Below are 25111 nucleotides of genomic sequence, written 5' to 3'. Positions count from 1 at the left end.
CAACACACTGGATCAGAACCACAACCACATTAAAATGTGAGAAACACTGATCTAGAGGACCCTACAGGGCAAGTTTTTTCCTCAATGGAACGATGACAAAGTGTACACATCAACAAAACAAACCAAAACTGAAGGAGGGCAGTTTTTTATATGATTATGGGGGAGACTGGGTCTTCTCCCAGTTTTAACTAATGCAGTCAGCATCGCTTCTTTTGCAAGCACGGGAAAATAATTTTCAAATGGAGCTAACCCTCTCACAACATTGTACTGATGATCTTTAAAGCAATGGATTTAGAAGCGCACAACGCTTGCCACACTGTAGTGCAGACACTTCAGAGGTGTTAGGTGAAGTGGATGGAGCCAGCACGCCGGCTTCTCCCACTCCAGCAGCTGGCGAGCCACTCTTGACCCCCAAAATCGGCCCGGCTACATTCATCCACCGGTCCTGGAAACCTGCTAAATCCCGGAGGTTCGCAGAACCTCTGGTAGTGGGAACTGAAGTTGCAGCCGGAGCGTCCTGCAGGTTTTGTAACTTTCCCTGAAATGAAATAAATAAATAAAGACCGTAAGTGCTGAGATAGCAGGCCCCAGGATATTTTTAGTCCTCTGCAATCAGCCACTAGAGGAAGGGGGAGGAAGAAGGCAGTAAAAAAGTTTTGATCTGTTCCGGAAGGGGCTCCAAGAGAACTCGTCTGGGCGAAAGCAGCAGCCTCTCTTCCAAACCCAGAGAGCTTTTCTCGGCTGGCGTTTTGTCTCCTATAGCGTAGACTGTAAGAGAACAGAAAGGAGTTTCCCAATAGGTTTCAGTCTGGCGTCTTGGGCGGGCCCTTCCAGTCTAGCGAGCCTCAGTGTCCTCCCACGCGTTTCTGCCTTCCAGCCTCCTCGCTTTTCCTGGGGGCTGGCGGGAGGCCTCCGAGGCAAGATGTATGTGCGCTCGCGCTCGCGCATATACGGCCGGAGGAGTCCTGTTCCTCGGGCATTTTCCGAGGAAGTCTGGAGCAATTAGGCTCAGTCCGAGGAGAGCTAGCGAGCGGGCGGGCGGCGCAGCCGGCCTGTCTGGGCCGCCTCGTGGGGAGGGAGGGGGCGCCCGGCCGCCCGGCGGCGACCCCGGGACCTGGCCGCCACCATGGGCTTCGAGCTGGACCGCTTCGACGGCGACGTGGACCCGGACCTGAAGTGCGCGCTGTGCCACAAGGTCCTAGAGGACCCGCTGACCACGCCGTGCGGCCACGTCTTCTGCGCCGGCTGTGTGCTGCCCTGGGTGGTGCAGGAGGGCAGCTGCCCGGCGCGCTGCCGCGGTCGCTTGTCTGCCAAAGAGCTCAACCACGTCCTGCCGCTCAAGCGCCTCATCCTCAAGCTGGACATCAAGTGCGCGTACGCGGCGCGCGGCTGCGGCCGGGTGGTCAAGCTGCAGCAGCTGCCGGAGCACCTCGAGCGCTGCGACTTCGCGCCCGCGCGCTGCCGCCACGCGGGCTGCGGCCAGGTGCTGCTGCGGCGCGACGTGGAGGCGCACATGCGCGACGCGTGCGATGCGCGGCCCGTGGGCCGCTGCCAGGAGGGCTGCGGGCTGCCCCTGACGCACGGCGAGCAGCGTGCGGGCGGCCACTGCTGCGCGCGAGCGCTGCGGGCGCACAACGGCGCTCTGCAGGCCCGCCTAGGCGCGCTGCACAAGGCGCTTAAGAAGGAGGCGCTGCGCGCAGGGAAGCGCGAGAAGTCACTGGTGGCCCAGCTGGCTGCCGCGCAGCTCGAACTGCAGATGACCGCGCTGCGCTACCAGAAGAAATTCACCGAATACAGCGCGCGCCTCGACTCGCTCAGCCGCTGCGTGGCGGCGCCGCCGGACAGCAAGGTAGGCGCCTGCTGCCCGCCCAGACCTACAGCCAGGCCCTCTGGGGACCCAGGATCCCGCCCCATCCCTTTGGGTACGGGATGCCCTGAGCTTCCCAGGAGCATCCCTGCTTCCTTTTTCTTTTTCCACTGCTTGCCAGCTGTATCCCTACGTGCAGGTCGCTGAACCTGCCTGAGGTGGGACACTGTGGTCCCTGTAGTCTAGTAACCTGTAAAGTATAGCTACATACCTTCAGGGGTTCTGGAAGGACGAAAAAGAATCCACAAGCAAGTGTAGGATAAGAATGAAGAATGCAGTTCCAGAGTCAAAACTGAATTCAAAGGATTTGCTGCTCAGACCAGCTGGGAGATCTCGGGCAAGTTGTTGACCCTCTCGAGGTCAGAAACCTATAGACTGACACACAGGAGAGGAAAGATGGACACATTGGGTGAATTGTATGCGTGCATCCTCTAGGATTCCAGGAAAAAAAAAAAAAAACCTGGAGGGAGGGGAACCCACAGCCAAATGTAAGTTAAGAAGGATGCCAGAAGAGAGGCCCCTGGGGTAAAAGCTGGATGCAGGCGTGGGTTTTGCTGCCAGCTAGCTGGCTGACCTTGAGCAAGCTGCTTAACCTCTCTAAAGTTGGAAACTATGGTCCCTAGAGATGTGACATACAGAGCAAAAACACAGCCAGGCACCCCCTAAGGTATTCATCCAGGGATTTCAGAAAGAATTAAAGGACCACTCTGCCCTCAACAAGTATAAAGTAGTAACTGTGAGTCCTCTGGAGTTAAAACTGTTTTCAGTTTGTTTTTTTTTTTTTTTTTTTTTTTAAACCAAAAATTGTTTTGCTAACCAGCTGGGTGACCTTCTGGCTTAATTCTCAGGTTCCTCAATTTCCCTCAGTGTGAAGGGTTTTTGTCAGGCTTCAGGGAGAGATTATAGAAGAAGGGCCTGGCACTGTGCCTGGTAGAGAGTAAATGCTCAACAAGTGTTACCTACAATTATTTTTAAGATCTCCACCTGAGCAATTCCCTTGCTGTGGTAGTCCGTGTAATTGTAACAGCCACCACGAGCTAGGGTTTACTTTGCTCCAGGCTGGCTGCTGCATTCTTCCCAGTCATTTCCTTTTTAATCAAGTGAGGTAGGTGTAACCCTTCCCATTTAGTAGATGAAAAAGCTGAGGCTCATTAAGGGGCAGTTTCGTGCCTGGCTCACAGCTTTTGGGTGCAAAGCTGCATGTTGAACCTTTGCCCATTTTTCCAGCCCAAGTTCTTAACCACTATCATGTTGTCCCTCGTTGCAACCCCAACTACCATTTATTGTTTATTAAGTGCCACCAACAATAGGAAGCACTTTACATGCATTACCTATGTTAACCTTTGAGATAAGGGAACAGACTCCGAGAAGTTATAGAACTTGTCCAAAATTAAATAGTGACCCGGGGAGCAGAACTTGTACTCAGATTCTACCTCAGAGTTCTCAGGCTTGGGGCATATTGGCATTTTGGGCCCCATAACTCTTAGTTGGGAGGGGGGCAGGGAGGGATGTGCTGTGCATTGTAGGATGTTTAGTGGCATTCTTGGCCTCCCTCCCAAATAGTGACAATCCAAATATTGTCAAGTGTTCTGGCATGGTGGGGAGGGGGTGCAAAGTCACCCAGGTTGAGAACCAGTGGTTTTCCTGATTGCAAAAGCCACATTTTCAACAGCTGGGTGCTTCTGCCTTCCTGGGGAGGGGCCTGGGCCTGCTGCCCTTCTCTGGTTGCCTGCTCCAGATGGTGTGGCAGAAAGGGGAAAATATTTGCCCGAGGGTCCCCCAGGGGCCTATGTCTGCTTTGCCTCCCCTTCCCTCTCCCAGCCCCCCTTCCATACATGCGCACCAGGCCTGCAAGTTTTCCGACCTGGCCTCCCTTCCTGGCCCCTGGCCTGTCTGTCAGCTGCAGTCTCAGCAGCTGGCCAGCTCTGGGCGAAGGGCAAATATTTACAGCTCCACGGCTCACCCAGGACCTCACAGGCACACAAAAGACTGGTGTGAGTGTGTGAGCCTTCGAATCACCAAAACAGAGGGCAAAGCTTGGTCTTCAGTCAGGCGCCAGATTTATGGTGAAGGAGTTCCTGAGTTTCTGCTGTTTATTCTGTCATCTGGACTTCCTTCGTTGTTTTAAGTGACGCGTATTTATAAATAAGCCATTCACTGCCCCAGAGTTTATGCATCATTTATTGTTGAGCTAGTTTATTATTCTTCTTAACTTTCTGTTTTCCTTCTGGAGTGTTTGGGTAAAATCTTAGAGTCAAAAATATGATACTTGAATCAAAACTGTGGTTGTTTTTGAGGCTCTGTTGGGTTGGTGAGTAGCATAAACAAGGACGTTAAGCTTAGGGACAAGATGTTGATTTTGAACTTACGGAGCTTTGTTCTGGAGTTGGAGCCCTGCTTGGAACTTCGACGAATCTCAGTGCCAGCCTTCAGAACAGCCAAGGATGGCCTGGCCCACAAGCTGCTCTAGATGGTTTCCCTGGCCTCAGATCCTGACTGGCCTCAGGCCATAGGGAAGCTTGCTGTCTCTCCTTACCCCAAAATTAACCCTCAGTGGCCCTTGCTGAATGCTTTTGCTGTTCCTGCGTCAACTGTAAAACCCCTCCCACTGGAAGCTGTTAAAGAACTTGTTTATTTCATTGGGCCGGCTCTCTGCTCCTGCTGGGTACTGTTTATTCTCTTCTAAAAGGCAGAATGATTTATATGGCCTGGAAACTCACATGTGCAACGTTTTAATTTTCTTTTTAAAATAAGCCCTAATGTTTGCTTCTCTGTTATAAGCTGAAGAAGATTAGAAACACTCAGATTTCCAGTACCAGCTCTTCAGCAGCCTAGAACTTGCATAAATGATGTGACATTCTTTAAATTATCTTAGGTTTCAGGGGTTTTTTTTGACACCTGCTGAGCACTTAGGGTTTGTTAGTGCTCCACCAGCATAGACATTGTTTCTTCTGTCCTACAACGTGAGCTATATTAAGGATTCTCAAGCCTTAGCATGATTGGAGGCACTGGAGAGCTTCACAGAGATTCCTCAGTCTTACCCCTAGAGATTCTGATCCATTAAGACTGGCCAGGGGCCTGAGATTTTACATTTCCAATGAGCTCCCAGATGATGCTGGGCATTTAAGTAGCTGCTAAGCTAGATGAAGAGCTTACACTCAGGTAGATACAGACCAAACATGTATTGGTCTTCACACCGTTACGGATTTACTGAGCATTGTCTAAACACCTTCCAAATCTTAAGACTAGGATAAAAATTTAAAGCCCAGACTGTCTAGTAGTTAAATGACATATAATCGTAGCCTAGACAGGCATCTCTGACTTCACTGCGGCCACATCTGAGCTGCAGCAGACTTGAGTTGCTATACTTGAGTGAAAGAGTTCTGCTCCCAGCTTCAGTTTCCCATTCTGACTTACCCCTCTGATTCTTAAAGCAAAAGCACTCCAGAGCAAACGTCTTTTTTGCTCTTCTTTCTGGGAAAAGACACATTTTAGACATAGCTTTCCTTGGATTTATTGAAAAAGTTGAGATACATACTCAATACTGTTTGTTCTTTAACCTCCCATCCCAATCTGTCATTGAATCCTGTGGATTTTACCTCCTAAATACATCTTGAATCTATTCACAGCTCTCCAGCTCATTTAAATGACCACCTTGGTCCAAACCAGGGTTTCTGAATCTCAGGGCTACTGACATTTTGGACTGGGTAATTCTTGGGTGTGGATGTGTTGGTGGTGGTGGTGGTCGTGGTAATGGGAGTGGGAAGCTGCCCTGTGTATTGTAGGATATTTAGCAATATCCCTGGCAACTACCTACCTACTTACTAGATGCTAGTAGCACTTCCAAAGTGGTATCAACAATATTTCCAGATGTTGCCAAAAGTCCCTTGGGGAGCAAAATTGGCCTTTGTCTCAAGCACCGTCTCTTGCCTGGACCATAACTCTCTCCTCTACAAATCTTACTGCCCTTCTTCAATTCCTTCTGTACCTAACATCAGGAATAATCTCTTAAGAGATGTACATTTTTTATCACTCTCCCTCAAGCTTCCTATGCCTTCCTGTTTCTCTTGGGTGGCTGTAAGGTCCCACATGCTTAGATCCTACTGGCTTCTATCTGCCAAGATTCTTCTCCCCTTCATCCTCTTCTTCCAGCTTCTCATGTCTCTGAGAGTCTGCTCGTGTGCCACTGAGCTCCTTTCTGTCTCTGGGCCCTTTCGCCTGCTCCTCTGGAACAGTCTTGCCCCATACTCTGTACTAAGTAACCTGCAAATTTTCCACCTCTCCCCTTCTGTCCACAGCCTTTCTGTCTGCATTTAGGATTTGCACATCACTAGACAATCTCTCTTTTTGTTCTTCTCATCTCAGCTCAAGCATCACTACCTCTAGGAAGCCAGGCCTCTCGGACTTCACGGACTGCATCTCGTGCCCTGAGACTCTCACTTTGGTAACTCTCCTGCATGGCATTTATCATAGCTGTAACTAAATAAGTGGAAGAGTCTGCCTTGTCCGGGGCCATGTCTGTGGCACTAATCCATTGCCATGTGTACTATGTAAGCTCTTGATCATTTGGTGATGAGTTCAGGATTGAAAGTCCTGTCTTGGCAGTCATCAGAACTTTTCAGGTTGCTAACCAAAAGTGGGCTTGTGTTTAAGAAGAATGAGTTTCTCCGTGATGTCCCAGTTAACAAAATTGTTTCCAGGTTTAGGGAAGATACTATTTTTCTTCCACTAGATCCACCCAGATCAAGTTTTATAAAGCCCTAAATCCCAGAAACTATTTTGTCCTTTTCAGAACTGGAAATAAGTGAATCTGATAGACAATTGTATCAAAAGGTGTTCCAGATGTCCAAATATTTTGAAATCTATCTATTAGAGTATTCACCATGAAGTAAATTTTGTTTCTGAAAAGCTTCTACATAGAGCCATTCCATAGTATATCTAACGAAACAGCCTACTTCTGCTAAAAAAAAAAATTATACATTGTCACTTCTATTTCATTTCAGTGATTTATAAGGAAAATTAGGATTTGGTTTACAAATGTGTTACCCAGCTACACTGGATTAAATGAGCATAACCAGACAATATGAATTGGCAATTCTGTTGAGATTTATCTGTAAATGGTTCTGTGTTCAGAAATGGTGATTGCCTCGCTATAAAAATATTTGATGAGTAAGAATCTGTTTATAAGGCAATTATACGCTGGACGATAGACCAAGGAGCTTAAAAGGAAAGGAAATAATATTCATTGAGTTCCACCGGGTGCCCTACATGTAAGGTGCTTTCTGTATGTGCCTATGTTAGCTTCTACATCTTCTTCATTAGATAGAGCTCTTTTTATTAAACGAGAGTGGCAGATTATGAAAGATTGAGGCTAGGAGTTAGATTCTAAATGTAGAGCTGGGATTTGAACCCAGTGTTGCCTGTCTCTGAGCTGACACTGTTACCAAAATAGGAAAAATTTTTTTTCCTGAGACAGTGCACTTCTCTGAAGTCTCACATAGGCTTCCAAAATACCATTATTAAAGATACCAAGTACCGTTTGGGTTGGAGGTGTACATACATTACTGTATTTCATCCTCAGAAAGACCCTGCGAGGTAGGTGCTCTTACCCATGACTCTTCATTTTCAGATGAAAAAACAGAAGCTCAGAAAGTTAAGACTTAACGTAGCAAGTATCCTAAGTATCCTCTGCTGGCTCATGTTAGTTTGCCTGTCGGCTTCTGGTCCATGAAGTGTTTTCATCCCCTACCATGTTCTCACTTAAACAGGTCCAGTGTCGAGCACATGGAGTACAAAATGAAACATCCTACCTATAAAAGAGATGTAAGCTGGACACGATGGCTCATACCTGTAATCTCAGCACTTTGGGAAGCCTAGATGGGCAGATCGCTTGAGGTCAGGAGTTTGAGATCAGTCTGTCCAACATGGTGAAACCCTGTCTCTACTAAAAATAAAAAAATTAGCCAGGTATGGTGGTACACACCTGTAGTCTCAACTATTGGGGAGGCTGAGGCAGGAGAATCGCTTCAACTCTAGAGGCAGAGGTTGCCGTGAGCCACGATCATGCCACTGCACTCCAGCCTGGGCAAAAGAGTGAGACCCTGTCAAAAAAAAAAAAAAAAAAAAAAAAAACGGTTTAGACAAAATGAAGAGATGATATCCTGGATGGAATATGAGCACATGTCTTTAATTTTTATCCTGGTAATTTTAAGAGTGGTTAACAGTAGGAATGAAGTGAAGTTCCTCCAAATGTGTTCTGCAGTTTAGCTCCTCACATTCTCATACGCCTAGTGCCAGGCCCTGTGGTAGGCACCATTGGATAGAAAGGTACAATGGAGCAGCTTTAACCCAGGGGATTGATCAGACACCCACGTATGCCTTTGAAAACACAAGTCTTACTATTCTTTGCTCACCCAAGCTTTTTAGCCATAGGTTAACCTCTGTCTCCCCTTGACTAATAGTGTCCTAATAAGCCAATTCCAATAAGAAAGGGAAGTGGTGTAACATAATGATTACTCTTGTAAAGAAAATAACTACCAGATGGACCTGGGCAGCAATCTTTCTCACTCGCTTCATCCACATATTTACAGGGAACTTAAAGGGCAGAGGCACTGTGTAATCTTTGTATATTTCAGGCCTTGCAGCCACTCCATCCCCAGGAAGGGCAGTGATGAGCTTTTTCCCTGGCATCAGCAGTGTGTGCAGAGATGAGTCCTGGGCAGCAGATCACCCCTAATATTTTGCTAAAAGCTATTTGTAGGTGCCCCATATCTTTGCTGTGTTTGGATAGGTGAGGAATGAAGTCGCATCAGATAGTGGGTCAAGGTTGGATGCAGGCCTTGGGTCCACAGGCTTATTCCAGGTTACTCTGAATAGAGCTAGTGTGTTGTGTGTGGTTAGTATCCAGATCCTGGGATCAGCGATCTTGGTGTTAGTGTGTTCCTTTTGCCCTGTTGTTGAGGTTCCCTGGGAGGCCCTTCTAACCTCTAAGCCTTAATTGCCTCACCTTTAAAGTGGGTTCGTAATATGCCTGCTGTTAGGGTTGTTATTAAGATGAAATGAGATTATGTATATAAGGCTATGGTAAGTCTTATCAAGCATTTCTTGACCATCTATTAAGTGCCAAAAACCTGTAGGATTTTAACACTTTTTCAAATAAATCACTGAAGAAACTTTAGGAATTTGAAGTGGTGGTTAGCTAGATGAAGAGAGATTGTTACTCAAAGATTCAGTTTCATTGTGAGCCTCCTGCTGTCCCTGAGTGACCCATTCTCTGGATTTTTATCCTCCATCTGTTTTGCAGTGGTGGAAATGTGTGAAAGAGGGACATTCAGGTTCATTTGGGCTAAGAAGTAAAGGAGGAGGGCTAAGACTTATGAGTAACATAAGGGTTACAGGAATGTTTATGTTTTTCCCACCCAAATTAACAAAGCTAAGGAGAGGTTGGGCAGACAAAGCTTCTACCTTCCTGTAAGCAGGTACACCTAAGGTTTCATGGATGAGTAGCCTCTGCTTTCTCTTGTAGTCTGTTTGTGTTGCTATAAGGAAATACCTGAGGCTGGGTAATTTGTAAAGAAAAGGGGTTTAGTTGGCTCATCATCCTGCAGGGTGCGCAAGAAGCATGGTACCAGCATCTGCTCGGCTCCTGGTGAGGTGGCTGTTTCCGGTCATGGCAGAAGGCAAAGGGCAGCCTGCATGTGCAGAGATAACATGGAAGGAAAAGAGGCAAGGGAGAGGGGAGAGGGAAGAGAGGCTCCAGGCTCTTTTTAACAACCAGCTCTTGCAAGAACTGAATAGAGCAGAGCTCACTCACTGCCCACCACCACCCTGGGACAGCAATAATCTCTTCCTGAGGTGTCCACTCCTATAACCCAAACACCTCCCATTAGACTCCACCTCCAGTGTTGGAATTAGATATCAACATGAGGTTTGGGGGGACAATCACGCAAACTATAGGACTTTTTTTTAATTTAGGGAAGAAAATGCTTCTGGTTGGTAATTGGATATATACATTTGAAAAACCTCAAACCGCTCTGTGTTAGTCCATTTAGGCTGCTGTAACGAAAATACCAGAAATTGGTTAGCTTATAAACAACAAATTTATTTCTCATAATTTTGAGGCTAGGAACTCCTAGATCAAGATGCTAGCAGATTCAGTGTCTGGTGAGGACCCACTTTCTGGTTCATAGATGGCTGCCTTTCTGCTACTGCGCTCACATGGTAGAACAGGTGAGGGGGTCTGTTTTGGGCCTCTTTTACAAGGGCGCTAATCTCTAGTCACATCCCAAAGGCCCCACTTGCCAATACCATCACTTTGGGAACTAGGATTTCAACCTTTGAATGTTCAGAGCACATAAACATACAGATCATAGCATACCCCTTAATCTGTGCGGTAACAACCTTAAAGGTTTGTTGGTGTCATTTTTCGCGAAGCATTGCTTGTGGTTATTCACCAGAAAAGCAGATGAGTCAGTGACAAAAATGAGAGATAAAACTTGAAATCAAGCTCATGAAAATAAAAAATTAGACATTTGTGGGTTTTTTCAGGTTATGTAAATATAGTAGCAGACTTTTTTAAACTGGAAAAGTGCTGAAACATCATCTCTTATTTTTCCAAAATACCTTGTTTGGCCTAGGACTCTGTATATGCTGTGACTCTGGAAAAAGCGCTTTTTCTTTTCCTACCTGTTTCCCCATGCCCTTTGTCTCTCTTTATTCCCTCTACACCTTTTTTTGATGACAGAAGCATGCTATTAATACTTCTGTTGAGTGTCTCATCCGATTTCAGCTTAATTTCAAGGACCATCCTTATGACTGTCTTCAGTCTTAGGCATTTAAACAGTTTCCTCTTACGTTCTTCTGCAAGAGTGACTTCCTTAGAGCTGGGTTGAATTACAAGGCAGGGCTGGTCCAAACTGCCTCACCATTAAGAATCAAAAAGTTTGAACTGCAAAGAGAACAAAAGCATCTGAGTGTAGGGAGTGAAGACATCCTCAGTTCCTCAGTACAGAATTTCTGGCAGCGACTTCTGCCTCTTGGTTTCCTCAGCTTCCATCTCTGCACATTTTTGCCTGGAAACAGCCAAATATACAGTGCTTTCATGTCACTAGTCAACAAACAGAGCTGTTTCCCAGCTGTGTGAAGACTAGTGAGTCTCTGAGCTTTGCATAATCTGAGGCTGCGAGGTATCATGTCACACAGACTAGCAGTCAGTTACGTTTCTCAAAACCCTCTGGGCAGTTTTTCAGTTTAGCCAGTTCTCTGCTGTAAGTCCCACAACAGAAATCATCAGAGGACCGCTGTCCTTAGGCAGAAAGGAGTTTTTTAAAAGAGTCCATATTGACAGTGGCATGGATGGACTCTGCAAACCACCACACTGATGAGATGTCTTGTACCCAAGCGTTTGAGGCTAGATGGTTTGCAGAATGGTGACAGAGTAATACTGAAGAGAAAAGGGACTTTTGCCAATAGAAGGTTCACATTCTCAGATGTTTAAAAAAATGCAGCACCATAAGATGTCTTTTTGACTTTCAAAGTACATTCAATTTATTATTTTTCACTATGAGTTTTCTCCCCACAACCCCCCCCCCCCACCAATTCTTATCCAATTAGACCTTGCGTTGAAAGCTGAGATTATTTGGGGTAATTCTAACATTGATCTAATAGTTACATGTTCAAATATGATAGCAAGGCTTCTTTTAAACAAAATCAACTGTATCTTCTTGAAAAGTAAGCTTCCATTTCTGCTTGTGACTTGCCTTGGGTGCTTTAGATGATTCATGTCAGTGTTAAGGTCTGGATACCAACATCCCCTTCTGCAAGGTTGGTATGTCTCTATCTTTTCTCGATCCTAAAGACCGAAGCTTCTGCCCAGGAGATCCTATATTGCCTTAGAGTCCCAAATAACCTCTCTAATTGGATTTGGGTGATAAGGATCTGTTAGAGTTTCCTGCCCAGCCCAAGAAAACAGAGATGTCACTGGACCCCAGAATATGACTGGAACCGACCTTCTGTACCCTGCATCCAGGTTCTTGTTGAGAGCTCCTCACTCCCCTGGGTTGGGTTACTGAAGGCGAGAGACCCTTGCCTTGCCCTCTGGGAAGAGTTATTGAATAGAAGGCAGCTCTGTGAAAGCTGCAGAGGAGGTGCCACCCCATTTCCATTTGTTGTTGTTTTTCCTCTATTCTTCACCTTCTTTTTGTACCAACCCATCAAGACCCACTGATGCGGTAGAACTTGAAGCAGTCTGTAGTGTGTAGCAGTCCCCAAGTATGCTGTGCTCCCAAACTCCCCATCTGTGTTCTGCCTCCTCTGTTCCTAAGTCCACCGTTTCTCAGCCTTAGTGTTTCTCATGTCCTTTTATGAGCCAAAATCTCTTTCCCATCCCCTTTGCTCCTGTGGCCATCCCCTTCCAGGTGTGGCCATATTATGTATCTGATTTCCCCTTCTCCTGGCCCACAGCCCCCTTGGTAAGTATCATCTTCCGGTCTTATCTGTGTTCCACTGAAAGTCCAAGCTGAGCTGCTACCCTTGACTTCTTTCCCATGTCTTCTCTCACCACCTTCAGAATAAAAATTGTCTACCTGATGGTCACTCCACTGGTCCCCTAAAATGTGCCACGCTTTTTCCCATCGTGGAAAAAGATATATATAGTTAGGAATATGTAATGATACTTATTTACTTAACTTTCAGGCCCCAGGTCTCTCAAACTGGCTTTAGACTAAGTTAAAGCAAGATTAGGCATTCTCCATTGCCTAGATTTTGTAGAAGAGTAATGTATGTGGGAAAAGAGCATCATGGCCTCAATGTTGAGCTGTGTGAATGTCCAGCTCAGCATTGTGCTTTGTGTTTTGAGTGCTAATTATCGGCCAGGTGCTGTATTGTGTCTCAGTCATGCATCCTAGTAACCTGGTGACATGAGAACTGGTGACATGAGAAGGAACTATTATTTCCTTTCTGTGGATGAGGAACCGTCACAGGTTCTGACTCTGATGTTGAACCAATCTGAGATGCCAAAGGCATTTTAAGTCCAGTCCTGGATCTCTCTCAAGGTACAATTAAGACAATGTCTGAAACACAGCATTTCTAAGCTGGACAGCATCGTGTAAGAATGTTTTTGAACAACCAAGTTCACCTTCTTTGCTTCCTTTTCAGGTGCAGTGGACATAATGGTCTGAGAACTTAACCATTATGCTGCTTCTGTCATGGCATAGTAGTCTTATGACAATTTTCAGGGTATAATAGACAATCTTTGCAGTTATTATTGCATAGTCCAAAGGAGCCTTACTTAAAACTCTAAATACCAGATGGATTAGTTGTCTGATCCTTCATGCCAGGCTCAGTCTTTAAAGGCAGAAGGATTTAGAATAGGGTGCAAACATTTACCAGCAGTACAAACAGTGTGGGCACTGGAGTCACGTGTGGACCTGCATTCCAATCCTGACCCTCCCACTTTGCCGCTTTGCAATCATGAGCAAGAGCGTGATTTTTCCCTGAGCCTCAGTTTTACCAGGTTTAGAGCATTGATACAGTGCCTGCTTCGGAAGGCAAATATGTTGGTTTATCAGTTTATATGAAGTTGGGTTCTTTTCTCTGTTTGACATACTATGTTTTGAGACCATTGCAAATAATGGGTTATTATAAACTACCCAAGCAGACCAATATTGGTTAAATTTTCCTGTAAATGAAAGATGCTGCTGCTTATCACAGTTACCATGTCTGTGAACGGTCGGGAACGCAACTTCAATTGAGAGCCTTTGCCCTTATCCCATTTACACCTCTCTTCACTTGGTGGGATGTAATTGAATGAGAATTATTTAAGTACCCTCTGTCATGAAGCATTTTGACCCTAGGAACAGGTTAAATGGTTAAGCAGAGACTAAGGTTAACATGTTAAATATTTTGTATGAGGACAGTTTACAATCTCAGTTAATACTTCTGAAAAATTAGAAGTTAAACTAAAGGCGTTAAGGTTGTTTGTGGGGAGAGGAGTGGAAAGGAAAAATCAAAATCAAGTTTGGGGCGTCAGAATAGCAAATGACCTTTGGTAATTAGTTGGGGAAATGAAAGGAATTCATCCCAGACTGAACTTTTCTTTTATCCCTCCCTGCATCCTGTGTTGAATCTTCCGCATGTTGTATTGCTACTGTAAAACAACCCTAAAATAGGCAAAGCAACCTAAAGCCAATGTCTGACCCTAATAGACAGTAGACTAGATCAAGATGCTCATAGAAAATAAGAACGTCCTTGTTTCGCCCCAGCATTGCATCTGGCAAGGAAGCAAAGAAGGTCAGCTTGGTTGTTCAGAAACATTCTTTGCAAGATGTTGTTTGGCTGAGAAATGCTGTATTTCAGACATTGTTTTAATTGTCCCTTGGGAGATATCCTTGAGGTCAGGGCTGGACTTAGATGTCTTCAGGCATCTCAGATTGGTTCCTTTGGAGATAAACAGTTCAGTAAATAGTTTGGAATTTTGTTCTGATATAGGTCTCCTGGGTAAACTCTCCTTTCATAAGTTCCTTTTTGGAACTTCAGCAATAAAACCATGTTGAACAGGACCTATGATGTTGCTAGCCTATGTGGAGTTATTTTCTGTATTCTACACAGAAAAGAGAGCAGTATAGAAGTGTAATTAAGGTGTAGGATTGGGAAGCATGGGTCTGAATCCCAGTTCAACATTTTATTGGCTGCTTAGCATGAGACAACTTTATCTTAATCACTCTCCCTCAGTCTTCCCACTTGTATCATAAAGTTGGTAATGTACAGTTTTTAAGATTGGTTGAATTAGAAAATGAAATAAAGCACTTAAATGCTTACTATAGTTTCTGGCACATAGTTAGCAGCCAGTAAATGTTAGCTGTTATTGTCAATGCAATGTAATAAGATTTTCCTTTTTTTTTTTTTTTTTGAATAAGTGGTTATCACACAGTAGATTGAAAACCAATCTTTTAAATCATATGATTGTGCATTCTTCTTTTTGCCTCACTTGAGATTGTCAAACTAAAGCCATCTGCCTTGGATTACTGTGTAACTGTGCAGTTTCTATCATTGATTAATTATGAAAGCCAGGCATGTAAGATATGTAAGATAACTTGCCAAATTCCCATGTATTTCTAACTTTTCATCCCTTTAAGATATCAAAACAAGAAATGAATTTAGTGAGATTTTCATTGTCATAAGCAGAAAGATATAAGCAGTTTGAATTTGAAAATCATCATGTTTATATTTTTAAACTATTAGGTTGATTCTGGACTTTCTTTTATAGCAGTTAAAGTTATTGCCTATCAACTTGCAAATTGGTTATAAAGAGGGATAGGTGCTTTAGATGGTGCTTTTTATCAAAACATTTTAAAAATGATAAGCTGTCATTAAAGAGGCTCTGCTGTTTTTCATTGGATACAGTCATTTGATAGAGACTAGCTTCTTTTTTATAGGTAATTCTGTATTTTATATATTAAGTGAATCTTAAGACATGATTGTTGTGTTGTTCTTATAGGACACCTAGTTCTTTCATCAGAAACATCTTTCTTATGATAAATTGTCATGTTTGTTTTTACAGTGTATTTCTAATATTTAGGCTCGCAAGAAAGTTCTGAAAATGCCTTTAATTTGGTTGTATAATGACTAGTTGTGAGAAAGGGGTATGGTTACTAAGACTTTAAGCATGGAGATAATTCTACATGGTGAAGCCCGTTGATCTGTAATATTTGTTCTGGCTCTGCTGGGCACAGTTCTGGCAAAATGTGAAACCAGAGTTGCACATTGACAGCTATAGCAATAAATGAAGCAGTGCTGCAGAAAACTCACAGGCCACTGCAGGTAGAAACAGTACTTTCCTTTGCCAGTGTGGTTGAGTCACAGAGTTGCATTCATGCCTTTCAAATATGGCCAGTTATTTCCCCATAAAAGGTAGAAGACAAAAATTTGAACAGAAAGGAATCAGAGTAAAATCTCTTGTCATAAGCTGTCAGTGTTATTTTTAAAACAGCTTATTAAGAAATATTTTATATTAAAAAAATTCATTTGAGTACTACCATGTTTAAATAGAAAACGTTAAGTGAAGCAAATGCAGGTTTATAGTCGGTACACATGCTGTGATGTTTTGCATATCACTCATATAATAGGAAACATGTCAAAGGTGTATCAGCAAGTTGAATGTTTATGTCAAAGAATATTGCGTGACAGTTTTCACATAAGGTTAAATCTATTTTTATCCATCTGCTGTTACTTGAGAGTGTTAGATGGGAACACTCTCCCTGGCATCTCCGTTGCCTTTGACTGTCAAACATTATGCTCTGTGACCTCCCTGGGTCACTTTTACTTGTTTGATTTAAAGGGGTTCACATTGACCAGCCTTACACAGAGTGCTTTCTGTTAAACAGCTCTGCGTCTCATGTGGATTGGACAGTAATTACTTTGTGAAAATGCCCCCTCCTCCTTTTCAGTAAGAGTCAGGATTTTTTGTTTTTTGTCTGTGTTTGCATCTCACTTTTCATGCACTATTTTTTCCCAAGTCTCCCAAACAGAGATGACTATTGATGGGCCATGCATGCACTCACACTTCCGAAAGGATTGCTATTTGAACCTTTCGTGACATGACATGAATGCTGCTGTTAAGAATGGTTGCTGCTGTTGAGAAACAAACAGAAAGTAGCGGTCTAGACAGCCTGCATATGATGGCCATTCAAAAGAAAGATGCATTTGCAGACCAAGGTGTCATTCATAGAAAATGTTAACTGGGCATGTCTAGATAACTCCAGACATTCTTATGTGGTCATTCCAGGGTTAGACGGTATCTAGAAATGTTTACAAGCTCTTAAAACACAAGACAGAATTTCAGATTGGGTTCCAGAAGTTCCCTTGGTTAAACTTCCCAAGAGATAAAAAGATTTGTAATGATTAGCTGAGTAGTCCTTGAGTACACTTAGGTAGAAGGAAAATTCCTGCCATCTATTCCCTGTTTATAAATAAAAATTTGATCTCATTTGTTACCTGCAGGGTGAAGAAACCAAAAGCCTGACTCTTGTCCTGCATCGGGACTCCGGCTCCCTGGGATTCAATATTATTGGTGGCCGGCCAAGTGTGGTATGTTCATTACTAAAATGTGCTTTGCCTTTTCCTGGTGTAGCTGGAAAGAGGGGTAAAGGTTTGAAGGGGGCAGTGAGGAGCAGGAAACCTTGGTCACTTCTTTCTGCTGTCTGTAATTAGAGAGTTCATTGGCTATCTAACATCTTCACACTTAGGGCTTTTTATTTCCTAGTCTCCCAAAACAACATTGGCCTAGTAATATAACAGCAAATTCAAACTGTTTGGTTTTGGAGTTGCATTTCCTTTTTTTAAATTTTGTTTTTTGTTAGGGGGTACCTTTCTGATGGCATAGCATTTGGGCTGAGTGAAGTTGTGTGAGATGTGTGCAGTTGGAATTGGGTAACCAGCCACCCTCCTAAACTGAGTTGGAGTGCTGGCTCCAGCCTGGAAGCCTGATCTTCAGTTCTGCTCAGTCAGCTGTTGATTAGTCAGAGACAATTCCCTAATTTGTGGGTGACTGCATCCCTTTGCTTTCTCCTCCCACTGCAGCCCTTTGACCACCACATTCGTCAGCAGCCGCTGCTCTAGAAAGAAGAGGCCGAATTCAAATCTGCCAGTTTAATCATGGGGAAAATGTTCAAAGAACGGGCTCTGGGGAGTAGCAATGGATGTGTTTCAGAATCCCATCTTTCAGGGGGGATTATCTGAGTTTGTACCATCCCTTACCCTTTTCTTTTCCTGACCGTTTCCTTGTTTATTAGCTTAAAAGGAAAATAGTTAAAGGAAAAGAAAACAAAAATCTTTCATTCAACAAATAAGTATTAAACATAGGCTGCTAGCTAGGGGCCAGGAGATACAATGGAGGAAAAACTGAGGCTCAGAAAGACTGAGGCTCTGTGGTCATTGAGTCCTGGTGGGGATGTCAGACAAGATGCAAGTGAATACAATAATTATAGATTGAATTGGAGGAAGTATGATGAAGGAAAAAAATGGGAGGGTGGCACATGGCAGGTAGCAACCAAGAAGCAAAGGGTATCATTAGCTTGGGTCATCAGGAAAGACGAAGGAGATAGTAGTAAGCGGAAACCTAAAGGATGAGAAGATGCCAGTCATCCAGATAAGAATAGCATGTGCCCTGCCCTCATGAAGCTTACCTCCAGATGGGGAGGCTGATGAGTAGGGAGAGCATAGCACTGCTCTCATTGATGTATTCTGTGCCTGCCTCCAGCTAATGATGCCTCGGGGTGAGTTAACCCAGCAGTAGAAGGTGTCCTGGGGAGGGACCATTGGAGCTGAGTTCAGAAGGTTGAGCAGGAGTTTGCTAGATCAGAGGACCATATTTTATTTGCGTATATATAATGTGCGCACACTACCAAACTAATACATTATTTGCCTTATAAAAAGTTACATACCAAAGGGAGTATTTTAAATAATGAAATTAAAATGTGTCTGTGAATAAAATGTCAAGTATGTTCTTCTGCCATTCCAATGCATTGTGTTACATACATCCAGCTTTGAAGACCCCGGAGGTAAAAGAAAGTGGCTGGACCTTGGAGCTTTGCTGGGGTGGGGTTGGCAATTCATACAAGGCAGGAACAGAGCTGGGAATTGGGGGAACTGCAGGTAAGTAGAGTGTGGATAGGGTTGAGGGATGGCCAGGGAAGTGGCCAGAAAGAGGGCTGATGAAGAAAACAAGGGCTTCCCCAAAGGGCCTAAGTCTTGGATCTGGGATTGAAATTACCTAGGGTGGGAGTGGCTAACACATGGCTTCAGTTGAAGGGAGTGACACAAAGAGATTCAGGATTAAATTCGCTTTGCTTTTAGCCCATTCCACGGTTTCAAAAACAAACTAACAAATGGTTTATTATAAGAAATGACAACTTAATTATATGATTTGTAGTTGTTAAAATGATGAACATTATCTGTCTTATCAAACATACATATAAAAAAGAACATTTTAAATGATGAGACTAAATTATAAATATGAAGTTGGGTGAGGACAGGGATCATTCCCACTTTATTGATCCCCAAGGATGCGATCACATAGTTGTGTTTTTGCTTTCTCTCCGTGGAATTCTTTAAAAGCTATAGAACTGCGTGAGGTTGGTATATTTTAATTTTTACCTTTTACCAGTTGACTGAGATCGCAGGCTGCATGTCATCATGTGCTGTTGTGATTTAATCCTTGCTGCCAGGGGTCCTCCGCACTCTGCAGCCTTAGGAGGGACTGGGGGCAAACTGCACTCAAATATCTAAACGTTTGACTCCAGGAAGCAGCAGGGTCATACTTGAACCCATGGGTCAGAACATGAGCCTATGTTCTGCAACTTACCCTCAAGAACATGTTTTGCCATTTAGCACAGATGTGTTGGCTGTTCTTTGTTTACACTCATAATTATTCCTCCACCCTATGTTACCAGTTTTGAGAAACAACTTCAATAAATTAAGATTTACTTCACAATTAAATGTTTCACAAGCTGTAGCAAACAAAAGAACCCAAACCAAGAAGACCTATTCTCTGCCCCAGGTCTAAACCACACCAAAGCCTAATGTTGGAAATTGCTCAAAATGGGGAGGCCTGTGGCCAAGTGATTGTTGGGAAACCTACTATGTTAAAGCCAGTGAAGATGGTGTTCAGTTTCCACACTCACCAGGTGCAAAGTGACATTCCAGCCCCACTGGAATACAGTTCTTTCTTGTGCTTATCAAAGTGCATGTTTAAGTTATTTTCTTCTTCTTTTACAAAAGGTGATTTGAGTACAAGCCAGACCTGATTTTGTAGCTTGCATTCGTATTTTCAGTTTATATGGCTTTTTTGCAAGAAACTGCCTGCATGGCCCCCAGAGGAAAATTTAATTCCACGTGCATATGTTTGCCATAGTGTTTTTCAGAATTTGTCCTGATTAGCAGAAATAGCATAATGAAACCTAAATGTATTCTGCACCGTTGCCTGGAAAATCTGGCAGGTCATCGAGTACATGCTAAAAAGCCAAGATGAGCAACAGTGCACACACGTTGTTAGTTACTAGAAGAGTACAGTACAAATGATTTCTGTGTTTCCCAAGATGCTTGGTTGGGTTATGAAATAGGCCAGCCATATCTCTGACATAAGGCTTTCATTGCATGATCAGTATATAATGCTCTTAGCAAAATCAGATCATTCATTTGTTAGTCCTCATATCCCTAAAGAAACAGCAGCCAGTCTGTTGTATCAAACCTTTCACTTAAGCCTTTGGGAAGTATACTTTATTGTTAGGTACCCCTGTTATGAAAACAATCCCTTTCATTTCTCTCTTAACTCAAACCAGCAAAACGAAATAAATTCCAAGTCATATTAGTTCACCTTGATAAATAGGTCTGTGTGTGTATGTGTGTGTGTGTGTGTTTGGGGAAGTGTGAACTCTAACTTAAAATGTGTTAGGAGAGGAGCCAAACAAACTAAGAATAAAGAGTTACCTTTTAAGAGAAGAATCTAGCTACCTGGTTTTTCTAACTTTTTTTTTTTTTTTGAGATGGGGGTCTCACTCTCACCCAGGTTGGAGAGCAGTAGCGCAGTCTTGGCTTACTGCAATCTCTGCCTCCCAGGCTCAAGCCATTCTCCCACCTCAGCCTCCCAAGTAGCTGGGACCACAAATGCCTAGCTGATTTTTTGTATTGATAGAGATGGGGTTTTGCCGTGTTGCCCAGGCTGGTCTTGAATCCCTGAGTTCAGGCGATTCACCAGCCTCAGCCTCAGCCTCCCAAAGCGCTGGGATTGCAGGTGTGAGCCTCCATGCCCAGCCTGCTTTATGTGCTTTTTGCATCTTCCCCACCCCTCATCACTGCCTTAATTTAGTCTGACTTCTGGTGTTTGTTCTTGCCTCTTCCTCTCTGATTTTTGCTTGAACTTTCTAGTGCTCCTTAAGAGTTACTACTTATGTGCAGTGTGGTAGTTTGCAAAACAAATGAAAGCCAAAATCCCATCCCCTATCTCCCTCTTCCTCCAGCCAAGAAATGCAAAGTGGTTAAATCAGAGTAAACACAGATCTCTTTTCATTTGATATATTGACATCACCTCTTAGGGAACTCAAGCTTGTTCATAAATCTTTTGTGGTCCATTGAGACTCTTCAAGTTCATCTAGTGGAATATTCCATAGCCTGAAATGTTGGACTCTGAATGTCTGTGTATTTTGAGTTTTTTCTGTGGGAGACAGTATTGTACACAGATCATGTGCGAGAGGATCAGCTTTGCCTCGGTTTGAAACTATACCACTTTTGTGAATTGCTGACCCTCTCCCAGTCTCCGGTTTTTCATCTGTGGAATGGATAATAATAGTACTTATCACTTGTGGTTATTGTGAGGATTAAACAGTTCACATGGAGCACCTACTATGTACCTGGTATCTAGTATGTGCTCAGTAAAGGAAGCTGTTGTGCAGCTTTATACACATATTTCAGCTGTGCATGTAGGGAACTACACAGATGTGTTCAGACTAGTGCATCAGTAAGGCTGCCGTGAGAGAGGAAGGAGGCACAGATGTATTCAGACGATAAAGAGTTAGGAAGCTTGTGCAGAGGCCTGTGATGCTCGACAGGGATGCCTTTAGAGAATAGCTGATCCTACACAGCACCCACAGGCTCCCTGACCCTTCTCTTGGAAAAGCGTTAATGGAATCCAGATGCCAGTTAGAGACGTATCTTTGTCATGTGGGGATAAATGTTGGGTAGAACACTTAATGCTCATTTTAGGTTGTGATTTTGGTTTCTTTTGATGAATCATATGACATTTTACTCTCTCTCTCTCTCTCTCTCTCTCTCTGTATGTGTGTGTGTGCATGCGTGTGTTTGGAAAGTGTGAAGAGGGAAAGAGAGAAGGACTGAGAAATGTATGTTTTTCCAATCTTAAGTTATTGCTGTTGCGTTTGAAGGGGTAGATTGAATCACGCTTGAAGTCACAGTAGAATATAGGGGCTGTTTTTCGGTTTTGTTTTTTACTGTTTAAAGAGGAAAATGTTTTATTTTCAGAGTTATTTTTTAACAAAGGGAATTTTTATATATTTGTATTCAGAGTAATTGTTACTGAAATAAATCTTCTAATGACATACAGCAAGGAATTTACCATGACTGGATTTTGGAGTTTTTGTGGAACATTCTGAGCTTACATTTCAAGTGATTTGTTTGGAAATATCACATGGTTGTGCCATTTAATTTATAAATCCATCTGTTAATAACTGGAAATTTAATCCACACACTTGGAGAGAATTCATTGCAGTGCTGTTTGAAAAGAAGTTCATGAACAAGCTGTTTCATGAGCTTGTTGGAGCCTTTTGATTTTAAGGAAAGGAAGGAGTTTGAGCAGTGAGCTGTTTTAGTTCCCAAAAAGTTGTAGTTCTGACATTTAATTCAAAGATCTAAAGGGGATTCAAGGAGGTCGGAGATTAGAATTTATTAGGACTGGAGTGGTGGTAGTACATCAGAACAAAAACAAAATATCTGTTTTCACAGTAAAATTATTAGATATTTACAAGCTTAATAACACTCTGGGCAGGCCAGGCGCGGTGGCTCAAGCCTGTAATCCCAGCACTTTGGGAGGCCGAGGCGGGTGGATCACGAGGTCAAGAGATCGAGACCATCCTGGTCAACATGGTGAAACCCCGTCTCTACTCAAAATACAAAAAATTAGCTGGGCATGGTGGCGCGTGCCTGTAATCCCAGCTACTCGGGAGGCTGAGGCAGGAGAATTGCCTGAACCCAGGAGGCGGAAGTTGCGGTGAGCCGCACTTTGCACTCCAGCCTGGGTAACAAGAGCAAAACTCCGTCTCAAAAAAAAATAAATAAATAATAATAATAATAATAATAATAATAATACTCTGGGTAAATGAGAATGTGGGAAAACACTCTGTCTAATGAACAATCAGTATAAACTCGCTGAAAAGCCATTGGCAATATCTATGAAATGTACATATCCTTTGACCCAATAGTTCCATTGTTAGGGATTTGCCCTAGAACTATAATAGCAAAGTAATTTAAAATGCAAGTAGGAGAGTATTATCACAGCATCGTTTAATCGCAACAAATGAAAACAATGTTTATTAGCCTCATGTTGGATACTATTCAGTCACTTAAAGAAGTAAGGCAGACGCGGGGAATTGGTAGCAGAAGATCTTCATGATTTTGAGTTAAATGAGAGAGGCAAGGACCTAAGATATAGCATAATCCCATTTGTGTGCAAAAAGAAATAAATGCATATTTAGGAAGGTGATGCATTAAAATGCTTTAGAAAGAATGCATAAAGTCAAATAGCTACCATAGAGGGGAAGAAGGACAATGGGTTGGAGATAGCAGGGATGTTATTTTATGCTCCTTGGTGTGGTTTGAAATATTTTACTGTGTGTTTATTTTAGTTTAAAACAGAAATTAGGAGAAACAAACACCTTTTACCCTATTGCCACTTTTGACGCAGCAAGAGTCAATTACTGTTTTAAGAGTGTAAACTTTACCTTCATGCCCAACTTAATGCCTAGCATTCATTCATGTGTTTTTTTAACCCAAAGGACAACCACGATGGATCATCCAGTGAAGGAATCTTTGTATCCAAGATAGTTGACAGTGGGCCCGCAGCCAAGGAAGGAGGCCTGCAAATTCATGACAGGATTATTGAGGTATGTGAATACTGGCCAGTGTCTTTTAATAGGCTAAATGCCATCCTGTCTTCCTCCAGCTCAAAGCAAGATGTTTGATTGGGGAGGGAGGCCTGAAGTGGTAGATGGTTGAGCGGGAGTCACACTTCTCTGATTGTGTGGGACCAGATTGAGTGTTGATTGCCTTGGTGTTAAATTTTTGTTAAATGTAGAAAAGCCAGATGATGAGTGGAATGTTTGCAATTTGGCTTTTTCCACGTGGACCTGACTCTGTGTTGTATGCATCGGTTGAAGTTTTGTGCGAAAACCATTGGAGAGTTGGCTGTTAGAACCAGATGAATAATCCCTGTCGTACAAATTGTGCACTCTGTTCATATTGATCATCAGGGTACCATTGTGTCAGCTTTGGAGTCATTCTAATGTCCTTAGATCTCACAGCATACACTTATTTCTACAAATGTGTTGTTCGCTCTGTTTGTCTTCTTTGCCTGTTGTTAGTTGTACAACCTGACTGCCAGGACAGGCAGAGGTTGATATTAGAGTTCGCGTATCATCACCCACTCCATTTTTAGTTCTTTATTTGTCATTACAAACTTTTATACAGCAGGTTTGTAGATTCATGTAGGGGAAGTGGATCTCTCAGCCCACCATACAACACTTTGGAACAGGGTTGCAGTGTTCTACGATGCTCTGAGTCACTGAAAGAGAGAAAATGATTTGTTGCCCCCTCCTATGGGCTCTTGTTGCAAAGTTTGATATAAAGGAGTAGTTTCTTACTGGTGTTTTGACCATTTTCATAGCTCTTTGGATGGATACATATATGGCTAAATTGATTGGCTTTCCTATTCGGCAAAAACAAAACTTGAGAATCCATGATGATATGACAGACTCCACAAGAAATTCATCCATGGGCCATAGCCGTAATATAGTACAAATAGAAGAAACCAGAAAAACAGCACTGATACCAGCGGGTGTTTGTTTCCACACACATTTATATAATGTCTGTATTTCCTGAGTATTTTCATGGCCCATTTCAAAATTTTGGACTGAGTGGGAGCTCGGACCAAGAGCTAAGCCGTAAGTGAAGTTCACGTCACTCACTGGATTGTGGCCACAGGCTTCTCCTGGGGAAGTGAGCCTCAGCAAGACAGAGAATAAAGTCTTGGTATTTCCAGTCTCATCTGGACACATTCTGCAATGTGCAGTATGCTTCAGGATAATTTATAATCCTCAGGAAAATTCACAGCTAAATCTCACAGGCAAAGCAAACTGAACCAGTTAGGGTGTACGGCTTCCTTCTCTGAGGGAAGGAGTGCAGTGTGCTAACTTACATGTTAAAATGATACTTGATTTTGTTTTAAGGACTTATTAATATTGTTGCATCCCCTTTGAATGTTTGAAGGGTTCTTAAACTTGGAGCTTTTTTTTGCTGCATGTTTTAGGGTCAATCTTTGTACTTCCCAAGTCAGGAGAGTGGATTTTTCCCTAACAGGAATTTTCTTGGGCAAGAGTGCTTTCTTAAGAACTCAAATGCGTTACTTACTGTCTTTTTCGAGGGTGAATACATTTTCTGAGACTATTGTTCAAAAAGATAAGT

The 25111-nt window shown here is 43.1% G+C and overlaps 1 protein-coding gene across 1 annotated transcript in view; it reads left to right on the top strand.

Moving 5' to 3' along the window:
• Nucleotides 1-1010: 1010 nt before the first annotated feature.
• PDZRN3 (PDZ domain containing ring finger 3) overlaps nt 1011-25111 on the top strand; it is a 239860-nt gene continuing 215759 nt past the window's right edge. The window contains exons 1-3 of the mRNA XM_003939451.4: nt 1011-1849; nt 16865-16951; nt 23428-23535. Coding sequence (XP_003939500.1) covers nt 1127-1849; nt 16865-16951; nt 23428-23535 — 918 coding nt within the window. The 5' untranslated portion in view covers nt 1011-1126. The remainder of the gene's footprint in view (nt 1850-16864; nt 16952-23427; nt 23536-25111) is intronic.

Source organism: Saimiri boliviensis, chromosome 8 (assembly GCF_048565385.1).
Source record: "Saimiri boliviensis isolate mSaiBol1 chromosome 8, mSaiBol1.pri, whole genome shotgun sequence".
NCBI classification, from domain to species: Eukaryota; Metazoa; Chordata; class Mammalia; order Primates; family Cebidae; genus Saimiri; species Saimiri boliviensis.
This window is presented reverse-complemented; position numbering and strand designations above follow the sequence as displayed.